The 27966-nt window shown below is 37.9% G+C and overlaps 1 protein-coding gene across 3 annotated transcripts; it reads left to right on the top strand.

Annotated features, from left to right (window-relative positions):
* The first annotated feature begins 476 nt into the window (after window positions 1–476).
* Window positions 477–26104, top strand: OSGIN2 (oxidative stress induced growth inhibitor family member 2). Of its 3 annotated transcripts, none has more exons than XM_044245356.1 (6): window positions 477–550; window positions 8365–8519; window positions 14388–14524; window positions 15053–15244; window positions 21770–21861; window positions 24222–26104. In XM_044245356.1, exons 2-6 carry the CDS (start codon window positions 8453–8455, stop codon window positions 25252–25254), a joined length of 1521 nt encoding a protein of 506 aa, XP_044101291.1. In that variant the 5' UTR covers window positions 477–550; window positions 8365–8452; the 3' UTR covers window positions 25255–26104. The 3 variants fall into 3 exon arrangements, with proteins under 3 accessions (XP_044101291.1, XP_044101292.1, XP_044101289.1); XM_044245354.1 differs by lacking the exon at window positions 477–550 and adding an exon at window positions 1030–1350; XM_044245357.1 differs by lacking the exon at window positions 8365–8519.
* Window positions 26105–27966: the final 1862 nt, after the last annotated feature.

The following is a 27966-nucleotide window of genomic DNA, read 5'->3' as shown; positions in this document are numbered from 1 at the left end:
TTAAAAACTATTTAAAAACAACTATGTAGCTTACATTTTAACCGCAAAAATACTTGGGCTTTTCTGAAAGTGGGGATAGGAAGACATCTATGTCTAACTGTACATGCAGTTAATCACTTCGAGGAGTTTTTCCTGCCTCCATTTTTGACAATATCGCATAGGGACACTCATTACCCGGTTCCCTCCTAAACTTCTTGTATCACGTTCACCTGGAGGGGCTCTTACAAGGCAAGTTCCCGCCCTTTTCCCCCGCCCGGAAACGGACTCCGTAGGTCTTGGGCGGGGCTAAGCACCTGTATTTTTAGCCAGCAACTCAGGTGATTCTCACGCTAGTGAAAGCCACTTACTTTGGGGAGGGAAGTACCCCCTATTCAGGAAGCGGGACTTCCACAGTCAAGACAAGTTGGGGGTGGAGACCGGGCACCTGTGGTTTGGCGTGTCCCCCCCGCCCCACCCCGCCCCACCCCGCCCCGAGCGATTGTGATGCCGGGTGAAGCGCGCAGCAGCTCCCAGCGTCTGCGCCCAGGCCAGCGCGAGAAAAGGCGCTAAGGTGGGTTTCCGGGGTGGGACTCTCGGCCTTTCCCCGGCCTCCTCGGTGGGAGACCCGCGCGGGCGGACTCGGGTTACGCTGCGTCGCTCCCCGATCGCGGAGGCCGCGCTGTACGCAGGGTGTCCCCCGAGCCGTTCCGCTACCCCGCTTAGCAGCTTTCTCTTCCTCTCATCATCCGGCCCTCTCGACGCGCATCCGCCCCGCCCTGCTCACCCCCAGGCCGCGAGTGCGGTGCACGCGGAAGGGGCGCGGGGCGCAGGCCGAGGCCCGGGCCCCGGGTCGCCGCCGTAGCGGTCCGGTTGGCGCGCGGACCTCGGCCCCCGGCCCGCGCAGCCGCGGCTCCGTCAGGCCCGGCCCCTCACCCCGGCCGCGTCTCCACCAATCGCCGGCCTCGCCCGCCGCCGTCGCACCTGCGAGGAGGAGCCCGCGCGCCTCCGCCGCAGCCGTCGCAGCGTCTCCGCCCCGTTCCGCCCCCATCGCGGCGCCCCCAGATCATCCGCCGCCGGCGTCTGGCTCCCCGCAGGCGAGGAGCGGAAGCCGCTATCCTGAGGCGGAGTTCGGGACGCCGGAGACCCGCCGGCTGCTTAGCCGCAGTTTCCGGGCAGCCGCGGCAACGGCGACGCGCGGGGCCCTGGCGCCCCGCGGACCCCGCGACCCCGGGCGAGTGGGCGGGCGCCCGGAACGGGCAGCCCAGCCGGGACAGGCAGTGGCGGCGGCCGTGGCGGTCGCGCTCTGGCGCCCCGTGCGCGGCGCTCCATGCCGGTGTGGTGCTGCCGCTGCTCCCTGGCCGGTCATTTCAGGTGACTTTTCTGGCGGGGAGCGGAGGGGATGGGAGCAGGAGGAGGGTGGAGCGCTTTCCGGCTCCGCGGCCGTGCCGGGGCCGAGATGGGCAGACGCCAGGCGGGGTTGGGGTCGGGACCGGTCCGGGGTGGGGGGCGGGCGCCTGGACTGAGCTGCCTCCCGCCTCGGCAGCCGCTTCCTCCTGGTTACTGCCTGATCAGGGTTCCCGCCTCGGCAGCCTCTGCTTGGGGGCACCTCGCTCCGGGGTTGTGTGTGTGTGTTGAGGGGGGGGCGGTGGTGGACAACATTCTCTGTTGTCCCCCTTTTCCTCTCCTGGACCGGGCCAGTCACGGGGACTTCGAAACCGGCTAGACCCGGAGCGAGTCGGTTACTGCGACCTGAGACTTCGGAGTAGTGCAAAGTTTGAGTGAAGGGTTGTGGAGGTTCCTCCCTACCCCACCTTTAGATCTTTATATATATATTTTAAATAAACGTAATAATCTAAGTTACTGCGTTTGAAAGGAGATAGGAAACTGTTTTAAATGTGATGGTTTGGTTACAAGTAGGTGCTAACTTTGTTCTAAGATGCTTGTCATTTTAAGTGTATGTTAGAGAAATTTGAAATAGGTGGCGATTCAGGATTCACATTATGGGAAAGTTCTTAAGGGTGTTGAGGTTAGTGCATTTTAAAATAAATGTGAGAATATGTTCTCTTGTACAGTTGGCAGACACTTAAGTCAGTTATTGGGAGAAAGGCTAAAGGCACTTGGAAGTGGTTTTAATCCAGTGGTGGAGAAATGTTAAACTTAGCGAAGACTTTAACAAATTACCTTACTTCATTTGTATGAATGTGCTAGAATAATGATGTGTAAAATTTTTCTCAAAATATGAAACTCAGATCAAGAGTTTTAAAATTGGAGTGCATAGAATTTAAGTGGCCATGAACTTGCATGTAAAGAAAGGTACAACTGCTATTTTTGCTAAACTTTAAATGAAAATCGAGTATGCCCTTCAATTATGAATGTAAGCATCAAGTCAAATAGTATTTGTGACCTTGTCAACAGTAAAATTCACAAATACTTTCATATCACAGTTGCACATATCTAGAAATACTGTATGTTTATTTCTTCAAAATTACAGTAATTACACATCACCAAACTTGCTATTTAATACAGTAGAGAAATGTAAATAAACATGTCATGTTTACTTTTTATAACTCTATTTTAATGTAATTGGTTTCCTTGTAAATCCCATGTATCTTTTATGTGTGTAATAATACTATTCAAGGAAGAGGTTCAGGTTTCACCAAATTACTAAGGAGTTTAAGACAAAGAGAAGGTTCAAAACTCCTGTTTTAATAGCAAAAGTCCAGACTTACCCAACTTCTCAGTGAGTTTTGTAGGGTATTTTAGATTCTGGATATTTAAAAAAAAAATGTTTTATGTAATAAACTGCTGGATTTTAAGTTTTAGGCAACTTTGTTGACTACTTGACCGATACTGGTTTGAGAGTATCAGATCCACTTTGAAGAGTTTTAGAAAACAGATTCCTCCAATGAAAACTTGTTAAACTGAAGCCCCTTGAGAAATTAACACGCCTTTCGGAAAGGGCTTTCTAAATGCCTTTTGACTGCTTTTGGTATAGTTGAACTCTTAAGGAGGACACAGGTTGGGATTCATATCCATTCAGCAAACCCTAGGTTACAGATACCATATGCTTACCACTTTGTACAGAAATTTGGAGGAGATAAATACAAAGTAGTTGGTATGTTTTGATCTTGAGGGATAAAGAAAAGCCTTGCTAGCCAAAAGATAAAAATTTTGATTAATAAACCTTATATCTGTTGTAAAAATAGCTATACTGTAGCTCAGATTTAAAAAATAAAATATTTAAGACCGCTTCTTAGGAAGGTGTTTATAATTTACTTGTGCTATTTTTTTTTTGAGCAATTTTATTAGGAACCTGTATATTTTGACTCTTGTACAATATCTGAAAGGAATAGGTATTGTGATATCTGTCCACTGACTTCCCAACTGTCCACTCACTCTTCTATACCTACTGTTTTGGAAGATAAACAGTGTGACTGACTTCATTTGTGATGTTAGAACCATTTTTTCATAGAGTAGTATGAATTTGGTGACAATTTAGGATCATGCTTCCAAAGACTATAAAAATTTAGATACAAACCATCTCATTTGAGTTTAAGTCATCATTAAAAGAAGTCTTGCTAGATGGGAGAAAGTCTTTGTTACCCAAAGTTTATATCTGTACCATTCTCTTAAATTTGTTTTAAGACTGGGTTCTAATATTTCAAGAACAAAAGGTGGAAGTTCTTTAAAATCTTTTTAAATATCAAATAGTCTTTATGCCTAATAGGGCAACTATTTTTGCATGTGTATTAAGTGCTGTTTACTATTTCCTGAAATGTAATGTTTTCTAACTTAGTATCCCAAATGAAGGAAAAGTAGATTTTTTATTACTCAGAATACTTGTTTTAAATATATCATTGGATCAAGTTGGATATCTCAAGTAGAAGTTGAAACTATTCATAGACCTGTGATATAGTATGAATGTATTATAAAACATGTGCAGTGATACATGAATTATAACTTGGGCTCTGAATTATTTAGAAAGAATATTTACCAAGAGACCTTTGTTTCATTGTTGCTTTATGCAAAACCAGTGAACCATACTTTTGTTTTTTGTTTGTTTCTCGATTCTGTTTTTCATCAATGTTAATCTTTATGAAACTTAGACCAAATACCGTGCAAGTTTATTATAAATAGTTTATACCAATATTTAGGTCATATACCATTATATACATACCAGTTTTATTATAGATTATATATATACTGTATATGTACAGATTATACTAATGACCAGTAGAAAATCAGATCTAATTACTTTTATAGAGAATTTAAATAAGCTAAAACTTTGGCTCTACTGAATGTACTAGAGTCTTGAGACTAGAGGTAAATTGCTGGAGGCCCACACACAAAACCTACTAGACTAAATGAATTAAGCAACATTGGAGAATACAAGATCAACATAAAAAAATTAATCCTATTTTTACACAGTAACAATGAACCATCTGACAGTGAAGTTAACAAAATTCCATTTACACCAGCCTCATGAAAAATGAAATATTTATTCCTAAGTCTTAAGACTTGTACACAGAGGGCTTCCTGGGTGGCTCAGTGGGTTAAGCCTCTGCCTTCAGCTCAGGTCATGATCTCAGGATCCTGGGATCAAGTCCCGCATCAGACTCTCTGCTGGGCAGGGATCCTGCTTCTTCCTCCCTCTTTTTCTCTCCCTCTCCCTCTCTGCCTCCTTGTGATCTCTCTCTGTCAAATAGATAAAATCTTAAAAAAAAAAAAAAAAAAAGACTTGTACACAGAAAACTATAAAACATCATTAGAAGAACTAAAGGCCTAAATAAAAGGAATCCCATATTCATGGATTGAAAAAATCGTCTTAATTAAGATGGCAATATTTTTCAAATTGATCTATAAATTTAGTGCAGTCTTACCAAAATCCTAGCAGACTTTGTTTTTCAGAAATGATAAGATCCTAAAATTCATATGGAATTGCAAGAGACCCAGAATAGCCAAGACCATTTGAAAAGAACAAATTTGGAGAATTCCCACTCCTAATTTCAGAGTTTACTACAAAGCAACAGTAAGCAAGACAGTGTGGCGCTTGCATGAAGATATTAACATAGATCGGTGGAATAGAACTGAGAGTTAGAAATAAATCCTTATGTTTATGGTCAGTTGGTTTTCCATGGGATCACGAGACAAAGGGGAAATAACAGTCTCTACAACAGATGATTCCAGGACAGATGGATATCCACAAACAAAAGAGTGGAGTTGGACTCTTACCTCAGACATCACATGTGTAAAAATTAACTCAAAATGGTTGAAAGTCTTAAATCTAAAAACTAGAACTATAAAACTTACAGAAAATAGGAGTAAATCTTGGTGATCGTGGATTAGGGAATGGTTTCTTTTCTTTTCTTTTCTTTTCTTTTTTTTAAGATTTTTATTTATTTGTCAGAGAGAGAGAGAGCACGACCAGGCAGAGTGTCAGGCAGAGGCAGAGGGAGAAGCAGGCTCCCCACTGAGCACGGAGCCCGGTATAGGACTTGATCCAAGGACCCTGGGATTATGACCTGAGCTGAAGGCAGCGGCTTAACTGACTGAGCCACCCAGGCGTCCCAGGGAGTGGTTTCTTAGACACCAAAAGCACAGCAGCAAAAATCGAAACATTTAAACTTCTGTGATTCAAAAGACAAAGAAAGGGACAGACCACCCACAGAATGGGAGAAAACATTTGCAAATCATATATCTGAAAAGGAACTTGCGTTCTACATATATAAGGAATTTTTAAAGCTTAATAAAAAGCCCAGTTTGAAAGTGGGTGAAGACTATTTCTACAAAGAAGAAAATACAAATAGCTAAATATCATATGAAAAGATGCTTACCATTCTTAGTCATTGGGAAATGCAGGTCAAACCTGCAGTGAGATGTCATGTCACACCAGTGAGGGTAGCTAAAAAAGAAGTTGAGTGTTGGTAAGGATGTGGAAGATTGGACCCCTCTTCTATTGCTGTTGGGAATGAAAAATGAACCAGCTACTTTATTTTTTTATTTTTTAAAAAGATTTTACTTATTTATTTGAGAGAGGGAATACAAGCAGGGGGAGCAGGAGAGGGGAAGAAGCAGGCTTTTGGCCGAGCAAGGAGCCCAGTGCGGGGCTCAATCCCAGGACCCTGGGATCATGACCTGAGCCAAACAAAGGTGGACACCTAATGACCCATGCGCCTTGATCCAGCCACTTTAGAAGACAGTTTGGCAGTTCCTTAACATGTTAAACAGAACCTATGACCCAGCCACTGCATGTACTCCTAAGAGATATAAAAACTTTGATCCCCACAAAATTTATGCATGAATGTTCACAGCATTATTTGTATAGCCAAAAAGTGGGAACAACTCAAATGTTCATCGGTTTGTGAATGAACAAAATGTTTTCTATCTCTACGGTGGAAAATTACTTAGGCATGAAAAGAAATGGAAGTACCAATATATTCTACACTGTGGATGAAGCTGAAAAACATGCTAAGTGGACGAAGCCAGACACACAAGGCCACGTAATGTGTGAGAGTTTCCATTTACATGCAATTTCCATAACAGGCAAATCCAACAAGACCAAAAGTAGATCAGTGGTCACCAGTAGCTGGAGGGAAGGGAGAATGGGGAATGAGTTTTCATGAGTACCATAGTTTACTACTAACTAGTTTACTACTGTTAACTTAACCATTTTTAGGGTAGTCATATTTTTCTGGAATTAGGAGTGGTTGCAAAACCTTGTGATTATACTAACAATCCTGAATTGCCACTTGAAAAGGAGGAAATGTTTGTTAATGTTTGAAGGAAACATCTCTTTGATGAACAAAAAGTTAAAGTGATGATTTAAAAAAAAATTTTTTTTTTTTTTAAATTTCCCGAGTTTATGGGAACAGTAGTCTTTGAGGTGGGGATATCTGGAAGAGACTGAAGATGAGGTGTGCATTTTCTGAAAAAGAATTGTGGCCTTTACAGCCACCACAATATCAATCAGGTCTGGGTATCCAAAAGGACTTTGATTAGAAGCATACAGAGGAAACCAGGGGACCTGTCCTCACCACACATTCAGGAGAAATGTAAGAAATAGGCCCGAGTATAATACACTTGTTTGAGTTCAGTTGCCAAGAAGCAAAGCAGGCTGGGTAACTAGAATACTGGATCTGCTCAGAGAAGTAGTTGGAATGATCTGAAAGGAATGTGTTGAGCGTAAGATGCTTCTTTGAGGAGCAGGCTTCATTGTGAGGAGGGGCTTTCCCTAGTAGACCTATCCAAAGGGTATCTGATCTGACCCCAAAAGGCCATGTATTGTTAGAGGAGTCCAAATATTTGGGGTAGAGTTACTCTTCAGGAAAGTAATGGCCCCAAAAGGCCACATATTGTTAGAGGAGTCTAGATATTTGGGGTAGAGTTTATACCTTCTTAAGAAAAGCTGTCAGCATATCCTGGAGAACTCTACTCTATCATAGGGTAGACTGGAACCTTGGGAGGTTATAGAGAAGCTGAAATTTTGGTCTCTGCCCAGTTCTTTACATTTATCATTCTCCTCCAGGATCTGTGAGTCCTATGAAATAACTGATCTGTCTCATTTTTATCATTTTGTGAGTAGCAGTAAGCATACTCACCCATAGTTGGTACACAGTTTAATATTTCCAAATATTGGCCTGCTGCTGACTATATAAAGATGAAAAATAATTTGGGGATTCTGTTCTGAAGTAATCTCTGGTGTAATGCTGAACATTAGCTGTGCTCAGAGGCTACTCCCATTTTTTTCATGAGCATGTCAGAATGCTGAAACTAGTTTCTAGGAAGGCAACTAGGAAAGAAGGTAGATTGGAAATCAACATAAGGATATTTCCAAGTTTCAATATCTGAGAACTAACAAGATGTATAAACCTTATTTCTTTTTACCAAAATACACAGTTTATAATACATAAGTACTATTAACCATTTCTTAAAATATTACGACTATTTTGTTCCAAATATACCACCTCCAGTGCATGTACTTTTTTTATTAGTGAGAAAAAAAATAAAAGAAACTAGCCATTCCTAGGAAATCTCAGAGAATTATAAAAATCCCCAATACAGTGCTGTCTCTTTGGTTTTTAAAGATAGCTTCTGACTTAGAACTTGTGTAGACTTGTCTACGCGGTCCTACAGAGACATCAGCTAGCTCTTTAGGATTTTTGACATCAAAAGTGGTACAGGTTGACAGGTAAGCTAAGCTATTAATTTGAAAGCATTAATCAGAATTTCTTTTTCTCATTTTTATGGAACTATTCCATATTTTATGGCCTAAATAAAATCTGGATAAAGACAGGTTTTTATAAAGGTTGTATTGACTAAATCTCTTCTTTTTGTTTCATGTTTCATTTTTTCTTCTTCTTCTTCTTTTTTTTTTTTTTTTTAAAGAAACTATAGTGACACTGAAACTGAAGGAGAGATTTTTAATTCCTTAGTGCAATATTTTGGTGATAATTTGGGGCAGAAAGTTAAAGCTATGCCATTAGTTGAAGAAACTTCTTTACTAGAAGATTCATCAGTGACTTTGCCTGTGGTAATTATAGGTAAGTACTGCATTTTAAGTCTTAAAATTATAATTCTGATGCTTACTACTACTACTATATATGCATAGTTACATGGCACAAGTTCTTAGGATTGTATTGAGAAGTAGTCTTGGGTTTTTTGATATGCTTAAGTAACCTATCTTTGGAGAGAGTAATTGGTTTATCTGTTAGTAGATTCTGTGTTTGAATTGTAACATTTTTTTCATTGAAGAATTGATACTGCCCTGTTGTGTTAAAATACTGTCAGTTGTGTTAATTATTATGATAGTGTCATGGCAGTGATTATAACCAGGATTAGTAGACCCCATACAGAGCATTCTGTGTACATTATGGGATTATGCCTTTCAACCCTAGAGCCCTCTGTTGTGGAGTAAATACGATCAGGGCAACTCAGAAGTTGAGTAACTTGTGCAAGCTAGTAACCAGTTCTCAGTTTAATGAATGTTACTGCTGTGGTGTGTACAGTGACCTTAACCATAATACTATCATTATATATCCTTTGTACCACCTCAACATAGAGGCATAGAAAATACGAAAAATTAAGCTATTAATGCAACCTAACTAGTTCAGAATTACAGATGTTTTTATGATTTTGTTTTATTGCATGTTTTTAACTTCCCGTTACTTACATCTTGCATCTAATATTCAAACTTTCTAAGTCAGACAATTACTATGATGTGAAGCAAGCTGCAGGAAAGAATTATGGGGCATAATATTCATATAGCATCTTTATTTTCTTTGAAAGCCTTTTTTTTTTTTTTTTAAGATTTACTTATTAGAGAGATTACTGTGCATGTGTGAGGTGGGGAGGGGCAGAAGGAGAGAGAATCTCCAGCAACTCGTTCTTTTCGTCTGAGAACAATGACCCGCTGAGCATGGAGATCAGAGTGGGGCTTGATCTCAGGACCTGAGCCAAAATCAAGAGTTGAACGTTTAACTGACTGAGCCACCCAGGCGCTCCTGATGCCCGCTTTCAAAGTTAACAGGAAGGAGAGAAAAGTTCTGTCTTTTGACTTATGAGGGATCCAGTAAAGGGAGGGAGGGAGGAAAAGAGGCAAATGTGGCTTCTAGATTTGTTTTTAGGGGTGATTATAGAGATGATGGTACGTGTAGTAGTTCACATTCAGGGTAACTTGGGACTAGACCTCGTGTTCCATTTTCTCATTTTTGCTCGACACTGGTTTTTCATCCTGAATGAGTTGTCATGAGTCAGGGAACCCTCTTCTGTTCCAGCTGGCTATGGGAGGGTCAGAAAAGGAAGACGTACCATCATCTGTACCTGCCCACGTCACTCCCCCCAAAACAATCTGTGTTTTGCTTCAACTAGCCAATGACTAGCTTAACCCAGTGCACATGGGGCTGTGACTGCTGGCAAGAGCACTCCATCAGAGCAGAGAACTATTTTCCTTGATATATGTTTTCTGTTGCTGTCATAACAAATTTCCAGAAACATAGTGGCTTTAAACAATGTACACTTATTATCTCACTGTTCTGTAGGTCAGAAGTTCAACCCTAGTGTCAGTGGGCTAAAGTCAGGATGTCAGCAAGACTGCATTCCTTTCTGGGGTCTCCAGGGTACAACATTTGTTTGCTTGCCTTTTCCAGTTTCTAGAGGTTACTCTCACTTCTTGACTGCTGGGCCCTTTCTCCATTTTCAGAGTCCACAGTGTTGGTTCTCTCTTAACTTTCTTTCATTTTTCCTTTTTCCCCTCATCAAAGCTGAGAAAGAGTCTCTCTCTCTCTCTCTCTCTCTCTCTTTTTTTTTTAATTTCTAATATGGTGGGTCTCTTTTTTTAAGGACTTGTATAATTAGATGGTGTCCACCTTTATAGTCCAGGTACTCTTCCTATCTCACAGTCCTTAATTTACTCACGTCTACAGAGTTATCTTTTGTTATATAAGGTAACACTTTCAGCTGCTTGGGGTTAGGATGGGGACAGTCTTTGGGAGTGAGGGCGCATTCTGTCTGTGTGTTTATTTGCCTGTGAACTGCCCCTTTTTATTTTTTGCCTTTGTCTGTTGAGTGTTGTTTCTTTTTAAGGAACTTCTCTTAGTTTTGGATTCTAAATCCCACTATTTTATATTTAATATTTGGTTTAAGTAATAGATTTTATTTTTTAGAGCAGTCTTCTACATGAAAATTGAGTAGAAAGTACAGAGAGTTCTCGTATACTCTCCTTCTCCTGCCACCTCCAATGTCCCACATTGGTGTGGTGCATTTGTTGCAATTGATGAACCTCTGATTATACATTTTATTAGGTAAAAATCTTTAGTTTACATTAGGGTTCACTTTTTGTGTTGCAATTGATGAACCTCTGATTATACATTTTATTAGGTAAAAATCTTTAGTTTACATTAGGGTTCACTTTTTGTGTTGTACAGTTCTGTGCGTTTTGCTGAAGTGTTATGTATCCACAATTAACAGTATCCTATAGAACAATAGCTTCACTGCCCCCTAAAAATCTTCTGTGGTCCATGTATTTTTCCTGTCCCTCAACCCCCAACCCCTGGCAACCACTGATCTTTTACTCTCTGTGTAGTTTTGATTTATTTAGAATATCATATTTGTGGAATTACACAGTATGGAACTTTTTCATACTGGCTTCTTTCACTTAACAGTATGCCTAGAAGATTCATCTAGGTCATTTCATGGCTTGGTAGCTCAACTCTTTTTATCACTGAATACTAGTTCATATTTTGGATGTTTGAGTTTGTCTCTGCACTTATTGAAGGACATCTTGGTTGCTGACAGTGTTTGACAATTAGAAGTAAAGCTGCTATGAACATGCATGTGTAGGATTTTGCATAGCCATTGAGTTTTCAGCTTATTTGGGTAGATACCTAGAAGTGTGATTGTTGGGTCATATTATAAGATTATGTTTAGCTTTTTAAGAAACTGTCAAACTGTCTTCCAGAGTGGCTGTATCATTTCCCATGCCCAGTAACTATGACTGAGAGTTCCTGTTTCTCTAAATCTATGTCAGTATTTGGTATTGCCTCAGTTTTGGATTTTAGCCATTTTGAAGGGTGTGTTTTCGTACCTCATTGTCTTATTTGCAGTGCTATAATCATATATGATTACATTACATGATTACATATATGACATGATTACATATATTACATACATGATTATATTTCAAATGTTTATTTGTTACCTTGTATCTTTGAAATGTCTGATCAGATCCTGTGTGCACTTTTTAATTAGGTTATTTTCTTATGGCCGAGTTTCAAGAGTTCTTTGTATATATTATGTTTTGCAAATATTTTCTCCCAGTGTGACTTTTCGCGCTCTCAAGTATTATCTTTACAGAGCAGAAATTTTAAATTTTAATGAAGTCCTGTTTATCTATTTGTTTCTTGCACAGATGATCCTGCTTTTAGTGTTATAATTAAAAACTTAGTATTAGATGCAGATCACCTAGATTTTCCCCTATTTTATCTTCTAGAAATTTAGAATTTTGTGTTTTGTATTTAGGTCTGTGATGTGTTTTAAATTATTTATTTTTTTTGTAAAAGATAAAAGGTTAGTATCTAGACTTCATATATTGACATGTGGTTGTCCAGTAGTTACAGTACCATTTGTTGAAAAGACTGTTCTTTCTCCATTGGATTGCCTTTGCTCCTTTATCAAAAATAAGTTGACTGTATTTGTGAGAGTCTATCTCTGTGCTCCCTTCTGTTCCATTAATTTGTCTACTCTTTAATAATTTCCATAGTGTCTCATTGACTGTAGTTTTATGGTAGGACTTGAGTTTGGGTGATGTTGGTTGTGACTTGATGCTTCAATATTGTGTTTGTAATCTATTGTGGGTCTTTCGCCGTTGCATTCAAACTTCAGAATTAGTTTGTGTTCACAGAGTAACTTGCTGGAATTTTTACTGGATTGCATTGAATCTGTAGATCAAATTGAGAAGAGCTGACATCGTAACAGTATCAAATCTTCTTATTCAAGAGCATCTATTTAGATCATTGGGTTCTTTGATCAGAGTTTTCTGGTTTTCCTTGTATATATCTTATATGTGTATTTATCACCTTAAGTATAAATAGTTGGATTCATATCCAACTGTGTGTGGTTGTGTGTGTGGGCACATGCACAGATTAAGCAGTATTGTATATTTAATTTCAGATGCCGCCTGGTCATTGCTGGGATATAGAAAAGATACTGGCTTTTGTATATTAACCTGTATCATGCAATCTTGTTGTTCTAGGAATTTTTTGGTCCATTCTTTGGGATTTTCTACATAGAAATCATAGCTTTCATGAACAAAGAAGTTCTTTCCAAAGTCTGTATTTTCTTTTATTGCATTAACTATGGCTTCTGTCATGGTGTGTGTTGAGTAGAAATGATGGGAAGAGACAACCTTGTCTTGTTCTTGACAAAGCATCTAGTTTTTTACCATTTAAGAATGATTGTTAGTTGTAGGTTTACTGTAGATACTCTTTACCAAGTTGAGGAAGTATTCCTCTATTTGAGTTTGCTGAGGTTTTTTATTTTTTTAAATTATGAATAGGTGTTGGGTTTTGTTAAATGCTTTTTCTTTATCTTTTTTTTTTTTTTAAAGATTTTATTTATTTGACAGAGATCACAAGTAGGCAGAGAGTCAGGCAGAGAGAGAGGAGGAAGCAGGCTCCCCGCTGCACAGAGAGCCCCATGCGGGGCTTGATCCCAGGACCCCGAGACCATGACCCGAGCCGAAGGCAGAGGCTTTAACCCACTGAGCCACCCAGGCACCCCTTTTTCTTTATCTTTTATCTTTAATTTTTGTCTCTGTTTTGATTCAGGGAAACTCTTTGCCTCAGATCTTAACTTCCAGTATTTCTCATTTGTTTTAAATTTTTAGGAAGAAATGGTTTACTTTCCTTTCAGTCTTTTTAAAGGCTTCCCACTTCAGTATTGTAAGTAGAAGTAGTAATCCATTTTCTGATATTCTTGGATTTTACGCTTCATATTTACATCTTTGAGCTGCTTTTATTTGGGGCACAAAATATTAGAGAATGGAACAGAATTCTCTTCCTGAGGCTAACAGTTACCTCAGTTGGATTAGATTTTTGGTAGATGGAGATAATAGAGAAGTGAAAACCTAGACTAAAGGAACCACAGAAATGGAGCTAGTTCACTGGAGTTCAAGGAAAAAAATCCAGGTTGGCTTTAGTGTAAGCATATAAAATATAGGAAGACGCTATTAGGAAATGGGTCTGGAAAGATGATTGAGAACAGAACACGGTGAGCACCGGATAGTCAGAAGCAAGCAGTTAAAGCTTTCCAAGTGGAGGGAGTAGTATGATGAGGACCTTGTTTTATTAAAATTTGTCTGAATGCAAATGTGAAATGGTTTTGGAATAGGTGTATCCTAGGACAAACAAGGGACTTTCCGTCTTTTGAGAGTAGAGGAGTGACACTAACAAAGACAACTGAATGGATATAGTGACTAAATAGATTTAGGATCAGAATTTGATTAATTTAGGATTTTGTTAGCACCAAAGTTTTGAGAAGGGATGGGATTTAAAGGAGAGGGCACCTAAATGAAGGAACTCACGAATATGTGTTGAACACATTGTGATTAAATTAGTAGTAGTTCAACTAGGTGGAGTAAAGAAGTGGCTTATGGAAATGTGGGATGTATTTTTGGTCAAGAGGTCAGCGTACAGGTGTAATTCAGGGTCAGTAGCATAGAGACTTAAAGCTTCAAGTAGATGAGATTCCCAAAAGAAAACCGAGAAGACAAAAGTCAGTGTCTTATGAATACTTGGTTTTAAGACTTTAGAGAAGGAAGACAAATAGGTAAGGGAGAAAATGCATCTTTGAGAAAAGCCAAGGAATAAGAATATTAAGACACATGATGCACCTTTTTTTTTTTTTTCCAATAGGAAATGGACCCTCAGGAATTTGCCTTTCTTATATGTTATCAGGCTACAGACCATATTTATCATCAGAAGCAATACATCCAAATACAATCTTACATAGTAAATTAGAAGAAGCAAGACATCTTTCCATTGTTGATCAGGTATTTCTTACATGTCAATCTTTTGTTTTGTTTTGTTTTGAATACTCAAACAAGGTTAGTTTTCTACTTACATAAGCATTGTATATCTCAGTTGGAAATATGTTCTGTCAAATTACTTCTGTTTATTTAACTGAATTGATGAGAGCAGAATTTCCCAAATTATTTCCTGGTGGGAGTTTTAATAGGTGCTCTATGTTCAGATAAGTTTTGGAAGTACCGCTTTTTGTTACTGCAACGTTACAGTAGACATATTAAGGCATATTAATGTATTAAATTCATCTTCAGGAGTTGCAGTAAAAGCGATCTGATTAGTTTTGTTGAAATCCAGTCTTTTCCTATATTCATTTGACCAAGAATCTATTAAGCTCTCAAGGAACATCAGTGTTTTATAGAACATTATCTGGGAAATGCTGGATTAGAATAATGGTTTTCACTTTTGTAACAGCTGAGGTTTTTTGTTTTTGTTTTTTTGCTTTTTTTCCTTCAAACTCTGCCTTCTTTCTTTCCCTTTTTGAAAAATTCATTCAGGACTTAGAATACTTGTCTGAGGGCCTTGAGGGCCGATCCTCCAATCCAGTTGCAGTCCTTTTTGACACACTTCTTCATCCAGATGCTGATTTTGGTTATGATTATCCATCCGTTTTGCACTGGAAATTAGAACAACATCATTACATTCCTCACTTAGTTCTTGGTAAAGGTCCACCTGGTGGCGCTTGGCATGTGAGTATGTTTTTCTTCACATTTTATAGTGCATGTGAGTTATATGTCATCTTGATAAGACCATTTGAATGTTGAAACATTATGATATATAACGCTATCATACATTATATATGTTTACCACACTTTTATCTGAGAATTTTAATGTCATTCAATAAAATATATTTTATATTATCAGACGTTATAGAAGTTTACCAGATTTTTATCTGAGAATTTTTTAATGGTGTACAATAAAATATGGGTTACTAGAAGTTAAACCGAATTTGATTACTAGTAGAGTCTTAGAATAAGCTTCTCTATACTATTTTACAAGAACTATATAAAAATATTTCACAATGTTTTACATAGTAAAAGTTTTAAATTCATATCAGACTTTATAAAATCTCACACAGTGTTTCATACCAGTACCCATTATTTATATCTTAAGTGAAAAATAGATTGTAAAAGAAAGAAGTATTAATATGCTTGGGCTGCTATAATGAAATAACCTAGACTGAGTGCCTTAACAACAGATATTTATTGCATGGTGTAGAGGCTGAAAAGTTCAAGATCAATGTGCCAGCCTGTTCAGCTTGTGTGTGGGCTCTTTTCCTGGTTTGCAGATAGCACTTTCTTGGTGCGTGCTCCTTCCTCCTTTCCGCCCCTCTGCTAATAAAGCCACTAATCCTGTCACTAGGGCACCACCCTCATAACCTCATGTAGACCTAATTACCTCTGAGAGGCCTCATCTCCAAATACCATGACACTGGGGGTTAGGGCTTCGGCGTATGGATTTTGGGAGTGACACAAATTCAGTTCATGGCAAGGGTTAAATTAGAGAATTGATTAACATAAAAATTCAGTGCATTTTGTTAGGGGTCAGGAACTTAATAATTTTTCTTTTCTCCTGTCCTTAGCCCTTAGTATGGCATCTGGTGTGTAGTGAGTGCTCATTTGTTATACAAATAAATGCTAAATACTTTTTGCTGTTTTATGAATAAGGATTTCATCTGAATTTTTTTATTTTTATTTTTTAAAGATTTATTTATTTATGTATGTATTTATTTATTTGACAGACAGAGATCACAAGTAGGCAGAGAGGCAGTCAGAGAGAGGAGGAAGCAGGCTCCCTGCTGAACAGAGAGCACGATGTGGGGCTCGATTCCAGGACCCTGGGATCATGACCTGAACCGAAGGCAGAGGCTTTAACCCACTGAGCCACCTTTCATCTGAATTTTAACATTAAATATCAGCTCTGTGGTATAGACTTCGGTTGACTATTCCTATATTAGTTCAATGCTGTATGTCTAAATAGTTATTTACATTTAATAAGTGACTGTTTCAGTGTATTTATGGGACTTTCCAACTCCTTTCTTACACTTAATTTCCTTAATGGTAAGGGATAGCAACTAACAGTATCTATGCCTTTTGGTGTTTATATTTGTGCTATTAGTGAGTAGCACTGTTAAATGGTATTTCTTGAAAAAGCCATAATGTATAATACTTCTCTAAATTCCTGACGATTTTTTGTACTTCTATTTTCTTGCTTAGAAAAATGTACAGACAGTAATCTGTGCTATTTCATTTTTTCCACTTATGTATAGGAAAGTTGAAGGATAGATAAGCCCTGATTACTAAAAACACATTTGAATCAGTGGTAAAGCTGAAATATACTTGAAACTTGTTGAATTTTTCTCATGCATCATATAGGATATCCATTAGAAAAGGGATATAAATAAATGATATTTTAACTATTATCCATTTTCAGGCATCACTTCTATGCAGTTACCTGACTTTTCCAGGCATAATTATTTATTCCCTCTCACCTCTGCATTCCATGCCTTAATCTTGATGCTCTTGACTGTGGTTCTATGTTTAGACAGGTCTCTCCCCTGCCATGCTTCACATACATGCTAGTTAACCTCAGTTATAACTCAGGATATAAGTTCCCTAAGTCATTTGTCCTCTTCATAGTCCTTTCTGTGTAGTTTTCTGCTTCTCTTGTGGTCAAATTTCTCACCGCTCTCCTTACTTCTAGACTTTATAACAGTGTACCCCTAAAACTCCATTTTCTAATAAACAAAGCTTTTGTTTACTCTTAACCATTTCAATTATATGCTGCTTTTACTCCCTGCCTTGAAATCTTGCTTTCCTGAAGATTTTCTTGCTGCAGCCCCCTGAAGCGGAGTCTCTTCACTTCCCCATGGCCCATGTCCCGTCAGGTTGAGTAGGGAGGTTGGGGTTTTCTTTATTCTCCATCGCTCTTCTGTCAGAGTCCCTGTTCCTTTGAACAGGTTATGTCATCTTCTTCCTCCTCGACCCTTCCAGATTGTCCCCGTTTTTGAACCTGAAGCACCTAAATCACGGTTTTCCATTATATCCAAGTTTTCTTGTCAACTTGAGTACCTTTACATGTATGACACAGAAACAACACCTTAACTTTTCATCTCTTAATGTGTTCATTCTCAGTAATCTCCTCTTCCATTCCTCCTTAGGTACTAACTCCAGTGGCTCCACTGTGACTGCTCAGTGAAACCGAAATTTTTAAATAACCTTACTTGATGATCACAACTTTTTATTCTTCCAGCTGCTTCATTCGGTTACACTGTACCTAGTCTTCAAGCACAGAGAGCTTGAGGCTCTGATCTTAACCTCCTTACCTACCCAGCTTAGGTTCTGTAGTCTCTTGACCCATTGTCCTGCTATCACATGGGCTTGGCCAAAAAAAGCAATTTATATAACTGTCTACTTTATCTTTGCTCATACTTAAGCTATTAAACATTGTCAGAAAAAAAAAGCAAAAAAGTTTGTACAGCTGTGAAAAGTATTCTTCAGCCTCATTTTGGTCCTGAACTCTACTTGGTAATCCTTGGCTATTTCCTTGTTAAATATTCTTCTCAAATCTCTGTCCTCTTTTTGACTTTCCTACTTAAATACTCTTGATTCTTAGAAAATAGTATCCATCAGGATTGAACTTCCATAATTTTATGCTAAAACCTGCAAATGTATCTGCATTCGTGCTACCTCCTTGTTTCTTATCCCCTGTTGCTATAGAAGTGGTATCACTTCTATGTAAGACTACCCTTCCAGCTGTGTTTGGGACCCGTCTTCTCTAAGGATTTCACTTATTTGATTTTCCCCTTCTTGTATCTTAAGCATCTCTGGCAGCTCCTGTTTACCCGTATATAAATATACTAAAATTATTTTCTGGAAAAAAATTTTTTTTCTGTTACTAAAAAGTTTTTATGTGTTAGCTTATCTGTATTCTTTGCTTTAGAGCCACCTTCTTGAAATAGTTACCTATCCATTATTATTATTAATTTTTAAAGATTTTATTTATTTATTTATTTGAGACATAGACAGAGATAGCGATAGCACAAGCCGGGGAGGGGAGGGAGAAGCAGGCTCCCCACCCAGCAGGGAGCCCTATGCGGTGCTCAATCCCTGAACCCTCGGATCATGACCTGAGCTGAAGGCAGACGTTTAATCGACTGAGCTACCCAGGCGCCCCACCTGTCCGTTATTTTTATGCCTTTGCCTGCTGTTCCTTAGCTGACTTCACTCTAGCTTCTGTCACTGCCTGCCTTTTTAGCTTTTTATAGGTTGATAACTTTCTTTTTTGCTCAGTTTGATGGTCTTAAACTTTATCTTTCCTGACCTCTGCAACATTTGACAGTGATACTACCTCTCTTAGATTCTCTGAACGTTTCATCTCCTGCTTTTCTTCCTGTTAGTCACTCCTTTTCGTTACCTTGTGGAGGCTTCTGTAAACTCTGTGCCAAGCCATGGTCTCGGCTTTTTATACTCTTCATTCTCCCTGGCTTGTCTCTTACACTTCAGTGACTTGCATATGAATGTTGAGTGACTCCCAAATCAAGATCCCTGGCCCACATTGCTTTCTCTTATATAGTCACCTAAATACCTTCCCTTTATTATCCTATAGGTGTTCTCAACCTCAGCATGCCTACCTAACCAGTCATCTTTATCATCAGATTTCTTCCTTTCCTTACCGTGGAATAATGGCACTGGAATGTAGTTACTTAAGCCAGAAACCTTCTTTGATGTTTTTGCCTCAACTCCTATTTCAAACCAATTATTTTATCTTCTCCGTTCTTTCTCATAAACACACTGTGAGTCCTTTCACCCTACTTTGCCCCATCATAATGTAATTGGCCATCATCATCTTTGACCCAATTACTGCAAAGGTTTCCTACTCCAGTCTTGTCTTCTTGAGTACAATCTCTATACCAAAGCCAGAGTTACCTTTATATAATAACACCTTTGAATGTTACAGCCATGCATAAAACCCTGTAGTTACTTCCAGTTCATCTAATGAATAATATGCGCACTCATTATTAATGTATTTTACCATAACCTGGGTCATCTAGCCCCTACTTGGCTTTCTTGCTTTACTGCTTTCTCACATTCCATGCTCCAGAATATTCTTTCTGGGGTTCTAGGCTCATGCACAGGCTGTAGATTCACAGGACTTATTTTGTACTTATGGTTGTAGTTTATACAGTGAAAGAATACAGATTAGAATCATTAAAGGGAAAAAGTTTAGGGAATGCAGTCCAGGAGAAACAAGCTTCAGTTTCTAAGTGGCCATTTTTAGTGGAGTTGCAGGAGGCTACACTTAATTCTCCCAGCAGTGATTTGTGACAGCATGTGCAAAGAGTTACCAATCAGGGATGCTTACCGACACCTTGGTGTCCAGGATTTTCTGGGTGGCAGTCATGTAGAAAAGCAGCATCCATGTGTGTGACTCCTCTGCCTCCCAGAGCAAACACTGGTATTTAACATAAATCTCATTAAGATAAATTTACAGTCACTGTGCAGTTGCAGGTACAGCAGGGCCCAAGGCTTCTGGCATACAAAAAATCAAAAGTCACTCATTGGGTAGAATATTTCAAGAGCTCAGGGGTTGTTTCCTAGGAAGCAGCAACCTAGGAAGGTTGTTTCCTAAAGACAGACCTTTCTTAGTAATATGCACAGTTTAAGCAACCCAAGCCCATTAATACTTTTCTGCATAAGGCTGAACTTTTTAATTTCTTGAAGGACGCTGCTGTTCTTTTTCTTTGTAAAACTCACATAACATCTTTATTCTGCCTGGAATATTTTCCCTAATGGTACACTCCTCACAGCCCACTTGTGTCCTTTAAGAAATATTCTTCTCTTTCTGTGTGCCCTTAGTACTTCTGTCCGGTTTGTGTCCCTTAATATACTATAGTCTCCCTGAAAGCAGGCACTCATGGCATAAGGATGACAAGGAAGACTAGGAGAAAAATGAAGAGATCCAGGGACTAGGGCTCACAACTAACTGGAAGAGGTGGTGCTGTGGGAATAATGTTTAGATTATTGAAGTGGAATATTAGGGCCTTAAGGTTTTTTTTGAGTTTCAGATGAGACAGTTAAGGCTCCAGATAAGTTCTGTATATAATATATTTTTAACAGTTTCCCTTGTGATGTTTTCCATCTTCTTGGTTCACATCCTAGTATCAGGCCTAGTTTGCCTCAACGCAAGTAGCAGCTTGTCACCTTCTCTCCCAGGGGTCTACTCACTGTCACAAATAATAGGCTCTGTAAGGCCCAGCACATAGTGCTTGGAAATGTCAGTCATTAATAATAACTGTAATAATAAGTACCATTCCCAGTACTGGGTTGTATTGAAGCAGGGCAGGAAGAGTTAAGAAAAAGCCATAGCCTAAGAGAGTTGGTTGGAAGAGATCATTGAGGTCATCGGGACAGGTGCTATTGGCCCTTGGGTTTTTTGTTGCTGTGTAGTGAGCAAAGCAGAAAGTAGGACAGGGGAGCTTGAAGGGGTCACTTTCTTAAGCCAACATTAGCTTGAGCAATGAGTCTGTTCTTAATCAGGTAACCACTGCTTCTTTCCCTAGTTTTAGAAAAAGATGTTGCTGTTATCCAAACCAGCTTGGACTTTGTAATCATAATTGATGGAGGGGGGAAAGCTGTTTTGCTGTGCATTTCTTTAAAAAAAAAACAAAAAACTGTTAAAATAGATATATATCTAAAGTGTTAGAAATTAATGAACTTTTTCCTTTTGTTTATTTGTTTTTTAAAAATTTATTTATTTGACAGAAATCACAAGTAGGCAGAGAGGCAGGCAGAGAGAGAGAGGAAGCAGGCTCCCCACTGAGCAGAGAGTCCCATGCGGGTCTCAGTCCCAGGACCCTGAGCCAAAGGCAGAGGCTTAACCCACTGAGCCACCTAGGCGCCCTCCTTTTGTTTAAAAAGTGAAAATACTAACTTGTTCCTGTAACCTATTCTGTGTCTGGATTATATTATTATAGGCTGAAGCTATTAACATTGTGTAGGCATCTGGAAATATTGTAAACTTGTTTTATAAGTATGTAACTTTATGAAAGGAATATAGATCCTACAGATTAAAAGTATTTGTAATTTACACAACCATTTAGAACTTCTTTCTGCTATCCTTATCCAGACTCTTAGAGTGAATGAAGATGGATTTGGTTTTTTAAAAATCCATGTTACTGCTTACATGTGTTTGTGCATTTTTTATTCAAACAGAATATGGAAGGTTCCATGTTGACAATCAGCTTTGGAAATTGGATGGAGCTACCTGGACTTAAGTTTAAAGATTGGGTATCTAGCAAACGAAGGTAAAGATCAAACTATTAGAGTTCTTTGATGTACAGTGGGAAAGTCTATCGGTAATTTCAAAATATTTGTAATTCTGTCTTAGAGGAATAATATAGATTTATGTGTCTTTCAGATAAAATCTCTTTGTAGCAGTGATCATGAGCTAGTTTCAATTTAGAGATGTTACAAAACAGATTGGTTCCTTTGCTTTCGTTAATTATGGATTTATCCCACTTTCCTATTAAACCACTCTGCTTAGTTTCTCATTTACCCACAAATCCTTTCTACACTTACTTACTTATTCTTACCAGTTGATATACAAGTTTGTATATGCATATCTCATGTATATATACCTATAATATTTGCCTTTCGGAGTAGAAGAGTATATATGATTAATAATTTAGAACGATGGACTCAGCCAGAATCTGTGATGTGATTGGTTACCCTACTGGGTACTATAGAGGTAAATACTTATTAAGAAATGTGAAAATAGAAGTAAGTAAGATGAAAGCTCCTCTTGGAAGAATACAAGTTTACTTGGGGAAAAATACCTAAATTTTAAAAAAGAGAAATAATAAGAAAAGCCTTGTTTTCAAAGGATAGTAGTATTAAATTAGATAGGAATTGCTAATACAGAGAATCTGATTTGCTCAGAAACAATAAAGCAAAGCAGGAAGTTAACCTTAGTTAGATTGGGAGTGCTTGACTTCCTGTTAGAAACCATATGACTTCATAGAAATTATCCTTAATTTGAGAAGATCTAAGGAGAGCAAATTCAGGCCAGCGTGATCATTGAGATTAAACCTTTCAGATACTCCTTTTTTTTTTTAAAGTTTTATTTAAGTAATCCCAACACCCAACATAGGGCTTGAACTCATAACCCTGAGATCAAGAATCACATGCTTTTCTGACTGAGCCAGCCAGGCCACCCCCCTTTTGGATTTCTTAAAAATGAACCTTTTATGGTTGTTTAAAATGAAAAGTAGTAAAGTCAGGCAAGTTGTACAAGTTCTTGATTTTCATAAGCAAGCAAGTGAAAATTGCTCAACATTCTTCCTTTTGTGATATGGGTAAAAAAGGGGAAGCTTTATGATTTTGTTTGTTTTGGTGCTAGAAGTGTTCATCCTTTTACATTGGGCACATTGTGTATTGAAGTAATTTGTAAAAAAGAATCTTGTGATTAAATATTGGCTTCACTTCCTGCCTTTGCATAGTGTTGACTTCTAGATCTTAAGAGACTGATTCTTGAATCCTGACTCTCTAATTTCTAGTGTTGTGAACATGATCAAGTAACTTAAACTAGCTGTTAATTTCTTCATTTATAAATGGAGATGACAGTAGTAGTAACTACTACATAGGATTTCTGTGTAAAGTGAGAGTTAACATTTTAAATCTTAAATTTTAAGAAAAACCTTTATGAACTTCTTCCATTTATAATTTGTAATGAATTATGTGAAATTATTTGATATGTCTTTACTGCTACTTATTTATAATTAGGGCCCAGGGTTTAGGGATACTAATGCCTATTGCTTTAAAGTTCAAGTGGAAAATGAAAGAATCTGCTCTTTATGAAAAGAGTACATTCCTGTATTTATAGATTTCTTTATGAACAGGAAAACAATGTTTTATGTACTTAGGATCTGGTCAGATTAGCTACCTTTATGAATAAATAAATCAATCAAAATGTGGAAATACAGACTTTTACAGTCTATCTCACAACTGTAAAGAATTCAGTCTACATACTATTCAGTCTACATCCTGTAACAGATTGAATTAGATTGTAACAGATTCTACATGTCTAGTATATATAATTCTTAAAGATAATATACATGATCTTGACATGATTTTTCGTGACGTGCTATTTTCCCAAAGTCTGAAAATTCAGATCAGTCTTCTGAAAAAACCATCCTGTGTCTATCTGTGCAAGGCACTGGGGAAATAGGTGCATTAAAATACAGTCGCTACCCTCATGGGGCGTCTATTGATAAAACTAATTCTTTAACTTTTTTTTTTAAAGATTTTATTTATTTATTTGACAGACAGAGATTACAAGTAGGCAGAGAGGCAGTCAGAGAGAGGAGGAAGCAGGCTCCCTGCCGAGCAGAGAGCCCGATGCGGGGCTCGATCCCAGGACCCTGGGATCATGACCTGGGCCAAAGGCAGAGGCTTTAACGCACTGAGCCACCCAGGTGCCCCAATTCTTTAACATTTTTAACCAAAGAAAAAAGCTTGCTTTCTTTGTAAAAGGATAATTTATAGCTAAGACAGTCCAGAAGAATTAAAAAGATCTCTATAATAGCTTACTAGATGGAGCAGGAATAATCATGAAATCTAATACAGTACTCTCCTCATAGAATATTTTTCCTTTTCCTTTTTTTAGGAACCTAAAAGGAGATCGAGTTATGCCAGAGGAAATAGCTCGCTACTATAAACATTATGTAAAAGTCATGGGTCTTCAGAAGAATTTCAGAGAGAATACTTATATCACCTCTGTATCAAGACTCTACAGAGATCATCAAGATGATGATGATGGACAAGACGGAAGTATTTCAACACAGCATTTACAGATAGAGAAATCTAAATTTGTCAAGAGAAATTGGGAAATCAGGGGTTATCAGCGAATAGCGGATGGTTCCCATATTCCCTTCTGTCTCTTTGCGGAGAATGTCGCTCTGGCAACTGGAACACTGGATTCTCCTGCCCATCTGGAAATTGAAGGGGAAGATTTTCCTTTTGTGTTTCATTCAATGCCTGAATTTGGAGCTGCTATAAGCAAAGGAAAGTTGCGTGGCAAAGTGGATCCAGTGTTAATTGTAGGTTCTGGGCTTACTGCAGCTGATGCAGTACTGTGTGCTTACAATAATAATATTCCTGTGATTCATGTATTTCGCAGACGAGTAACTGATCCAGGCTTAATTTTCAAGCAGCTTCCCAAAAAGCTTTATCCAGAATACCATAAAGTCTATCATATGATGTGTACTCAGTCATATTCTGTAGACTCCAGTCTTTTATCTGATTATACCAGCTTTCCTGAGCACCATGTGCTTTCCTTTAAGTCGGACATGAAATGCATTCTTCAAAGCCTCTCTGGATTGAAAAAAATATTTAAGCTCTCTGCGGCTGTAGTACTGATAGGCTCTCATCCCAATCTGTCTTTTCTGAAAGAGCAAGGGTGTTACCTGGGCCATAACTCAAGCCAGCCAATCACATGTAAGAATAATCCTGTGGAAATAGATGCATACACCTACGAATGTGTTAAAGAAGCCAACCTTTTTGCATTGGGTCCTTTGGTTGGAGACAATTTTGTTCGATTTTTAAAGGGAGGGGCATTGGGTGTGACACGCTGTTTAGCTACAAGACAGAAAAAAAAGCATTTTTTTGTTGAAAGAGGAGGAGGAGATGGCATAGCTTAAAGTGAGTTTATAAGTAATTTGTATGGACAGTTAACCATTAAAGATTTTTCATAGTGGTTTTGCAGTGTACTAGCTTGAATTTCTGGACTTGAATGAACTGGAAGAGAGCCTCAAGCTATAGTAACTAAAGTTACAAGAACTTGGTGTCCTGATTTATATTGTATCAAAGGTGTCACTGTCAGACAAATAGAAACACTGCCAATTTGGTACAGTTTAAGCTTTCACTTAACTAAAACATTCTTTTCTTCCAAGACTTACTTTTTGTGATCATTTGTGGTTATGTTTGATTGCAAAATCTTATAGCCTTGAATAATCTATAAAACCATACAGTATATTAAGGCCAGAGAGCATCTCTACTATACTTTAGGTCACCTTGCTGCTCAAGGGTGGTCTAAAGACCAGCATTAGCTTCATTTGTAGCTTGTTAGAAATGTGGACCCTCAGGCCCCACAATATAATTATTAAATCAGAAACTGCATCTAACGAGATCCTCAAGGATTATGTATGCTTAAGTTTGAGGCACACTGGTCCAAAAGAAATTGTGATGAAAGTTATGTATGCTGGGAGTGGACAGGGTAGGAGGCATTTATAACTCAGGTTTAATTTATATTGTATTCTCAATTTCTATAAATCTAATTTATTACCAAATATGGTATTTTAAGAAAATATTTTTATTGTTGAAACCTTGATAAGTACTTCATATTCTTAGCTTCTAATAATTTAAACAGTCCAATAATGTTGGCATACACTTAAACATTCAGGAATCTGCCAAGATACTTTTGGAGATTTATTCTCTAACTAGCCTAACAATCTAATTTGCAATTCAATAAATTGTGAATGAAACTGCTTATCCCTGTGTGAATATTGAGTTACTTTCTGTCGTTAAAACTAACATTTGGGCATAAATACTTCTAATATTATAATACTGTTTGGTTATTGCTAGAATTATTTAAGGTTAAATCTTTTTTCTATTCCCATGCTGATTACTTTGAAATCTGTTCATTGGAGATGACATAGTACCTTATCCTATGGTTATTTATTGAATTACATGCCTTGTCTTCATTTATTTAGATGTGTTTAATGTCTGTATTTTCACAGAGGTCTTCAGAATTTGTAGTGTTAGGCAAAAAACTGATTTCTGAAGTTCTTCATGGCAAATTGAATTTCTCAGCCTTTTTTTTTTTTTGGTAAAATTTATTTAATCTGGAATGTGTTTATTGAATTTTTTTTCCTTAATATAAAAAAACTATAATGTCCATATTTTGCTGTCCAATTGCAGTGTTACATGCTTACAGGACCATAATTCACCTTACAACATCAAGGTTTATAATAACACTTTGACAAGTAAGTGTGTTTCAGATAAGTTGCTGAATTCTTACACTCTTGATATGTGTCATGTCTGATTTAGTTTGGACTAGAAATGATGTAATCCAGTTTTAGTTAACTATAATGTAACTTTCAAATTTCACACCTATTGAAATGGTTGTAACATCCTCTGACTACATCGATTGAGCATATACTCTTGCTTGTCCTTCTGAGCTCTGAATGAGTTGGGTTGGATCTTTTTCTTACTGTTACTTCTGAAGTGAAAAAACTGACATTTTTGTAAGATTGAGAACTTTTACAATCCCCTTGTGTCTCAGAAGTTTGCTTTTACCCAAATGATAGCATTTCTGTAATGAAAGCATGGATTTAAAAAAAAAAAAAAATAGGGACAGTGAAACTTCAGTAGGGACCTAAATAAACCTAGTGAATAATTTCACCTGTAGTAACCCCCCCTTCTCCCTCTAACCTAGCTCTTCTGGGCTACAGATAACATAGCCTTTTCTCTGATATACTCTTGTACTCTTAGCCAATTTCTGTCCCTTAATTCTAAATCTTTTATTCAGTATCAACTAGTTATTCAGGGGGTGGGGGAAGCATGAAATAATTGTTATTCATATCAAGGAGGTATCCTTCATTCCTTAAAAGTCTAGCTCTCAAAAAATGTTAGCAGAATCTTTTTGGGGTTTGAAAAAAAGATTGAGGCACAGCTCTTAGTATTTTAGGCAGTCTAGAGAGGTTAAAAGGATTAAAAAATATGTAACATACGGGATAAAAATCAAGTGATCTAATATGTACAGCTGGAATTCAGAAGGACAGGGAGAGGAGAGGAAGATTAGGACAGAAAACTATGTGGAGAAATAAAAATTGAAAAGTTTCCTAATTTGATTTAAAAAATAATGCTCAGATCCAAGAAACTCAAATTGCAAATGATAAATACAAAGGAAATCATACCTATGCACATTATTTAATCAAACTGCCAGAAAACAAAATGAGAAATTCTAAAAGGAAAAAAGACACAAGGATAAATGGTAAGGACAAACAAATGACCAGAGGAAATGGACAAATGTTTTCATAGTGCTTAATACTGTCAAACTCTAAAATGTTGATACTTACATAAAATTTTATATCCTTTAATGAAAGCTGAGAAAACGATTTCAGAAGACCTGCACTACAAAAAATAAGGAAATTCTTCACATTGAAGGTACATAACTGATGGAACCTGTATCTTCATGAAGGAACAAAGTGCCAGAAATGATAAAAACTAGTTTTCTAGTGCCTAACTTAAAATCTAATTAACTTTTTTAAAAAATTAACATATAATGTGTTATTAGCCCCAGGGGTACAGGTCTGTGAATCGCCAGGTTTACACTTCACAGCACTCACCAT

This window comes from Neovison vison, chromosome 4, assembly GCF_020171115.1.
Source record: "Neovison vison isolate M4711 chromosome 4, ASM_NN_V1, whole genome shotgun sequence".
Lineage (NCBI taxonomy): Eukaryota > Metazoa > Chordata > Mammalia > Carnivora > Mustelidae > Neogale > Neogale vison.
The sequence above is the reverse complement of the archived record's forward strand: the minus strand, read 5'-3'. Positions and strand labels throughout refer to the sequence as shown.

Bases quoted from the DNA above. Each gene is read 5' to 3' on its own strand.
- OSGIN2 (XM_044245354.1), top strand. From the start codon at position 1,307: ATGCCGGTGTGGTGCTGCCGCTGCTCCCTGGCCGGTCATTTCAG. The intron at 1,351-8,364 runs GTGACTTTTCTG...TTTTTTTTAAAG, and splicing joins TCCCTGGCCGGTCATTTCAG to AAACTATAGTGACACTGAAA. The intron at 14,525-15,052 runs GTATTTCTTACA...AAATTCATTCAG, and splicing joins ATCTTTCCATTGTTGATCAG to GACTTAGAATACTTGTCTGA.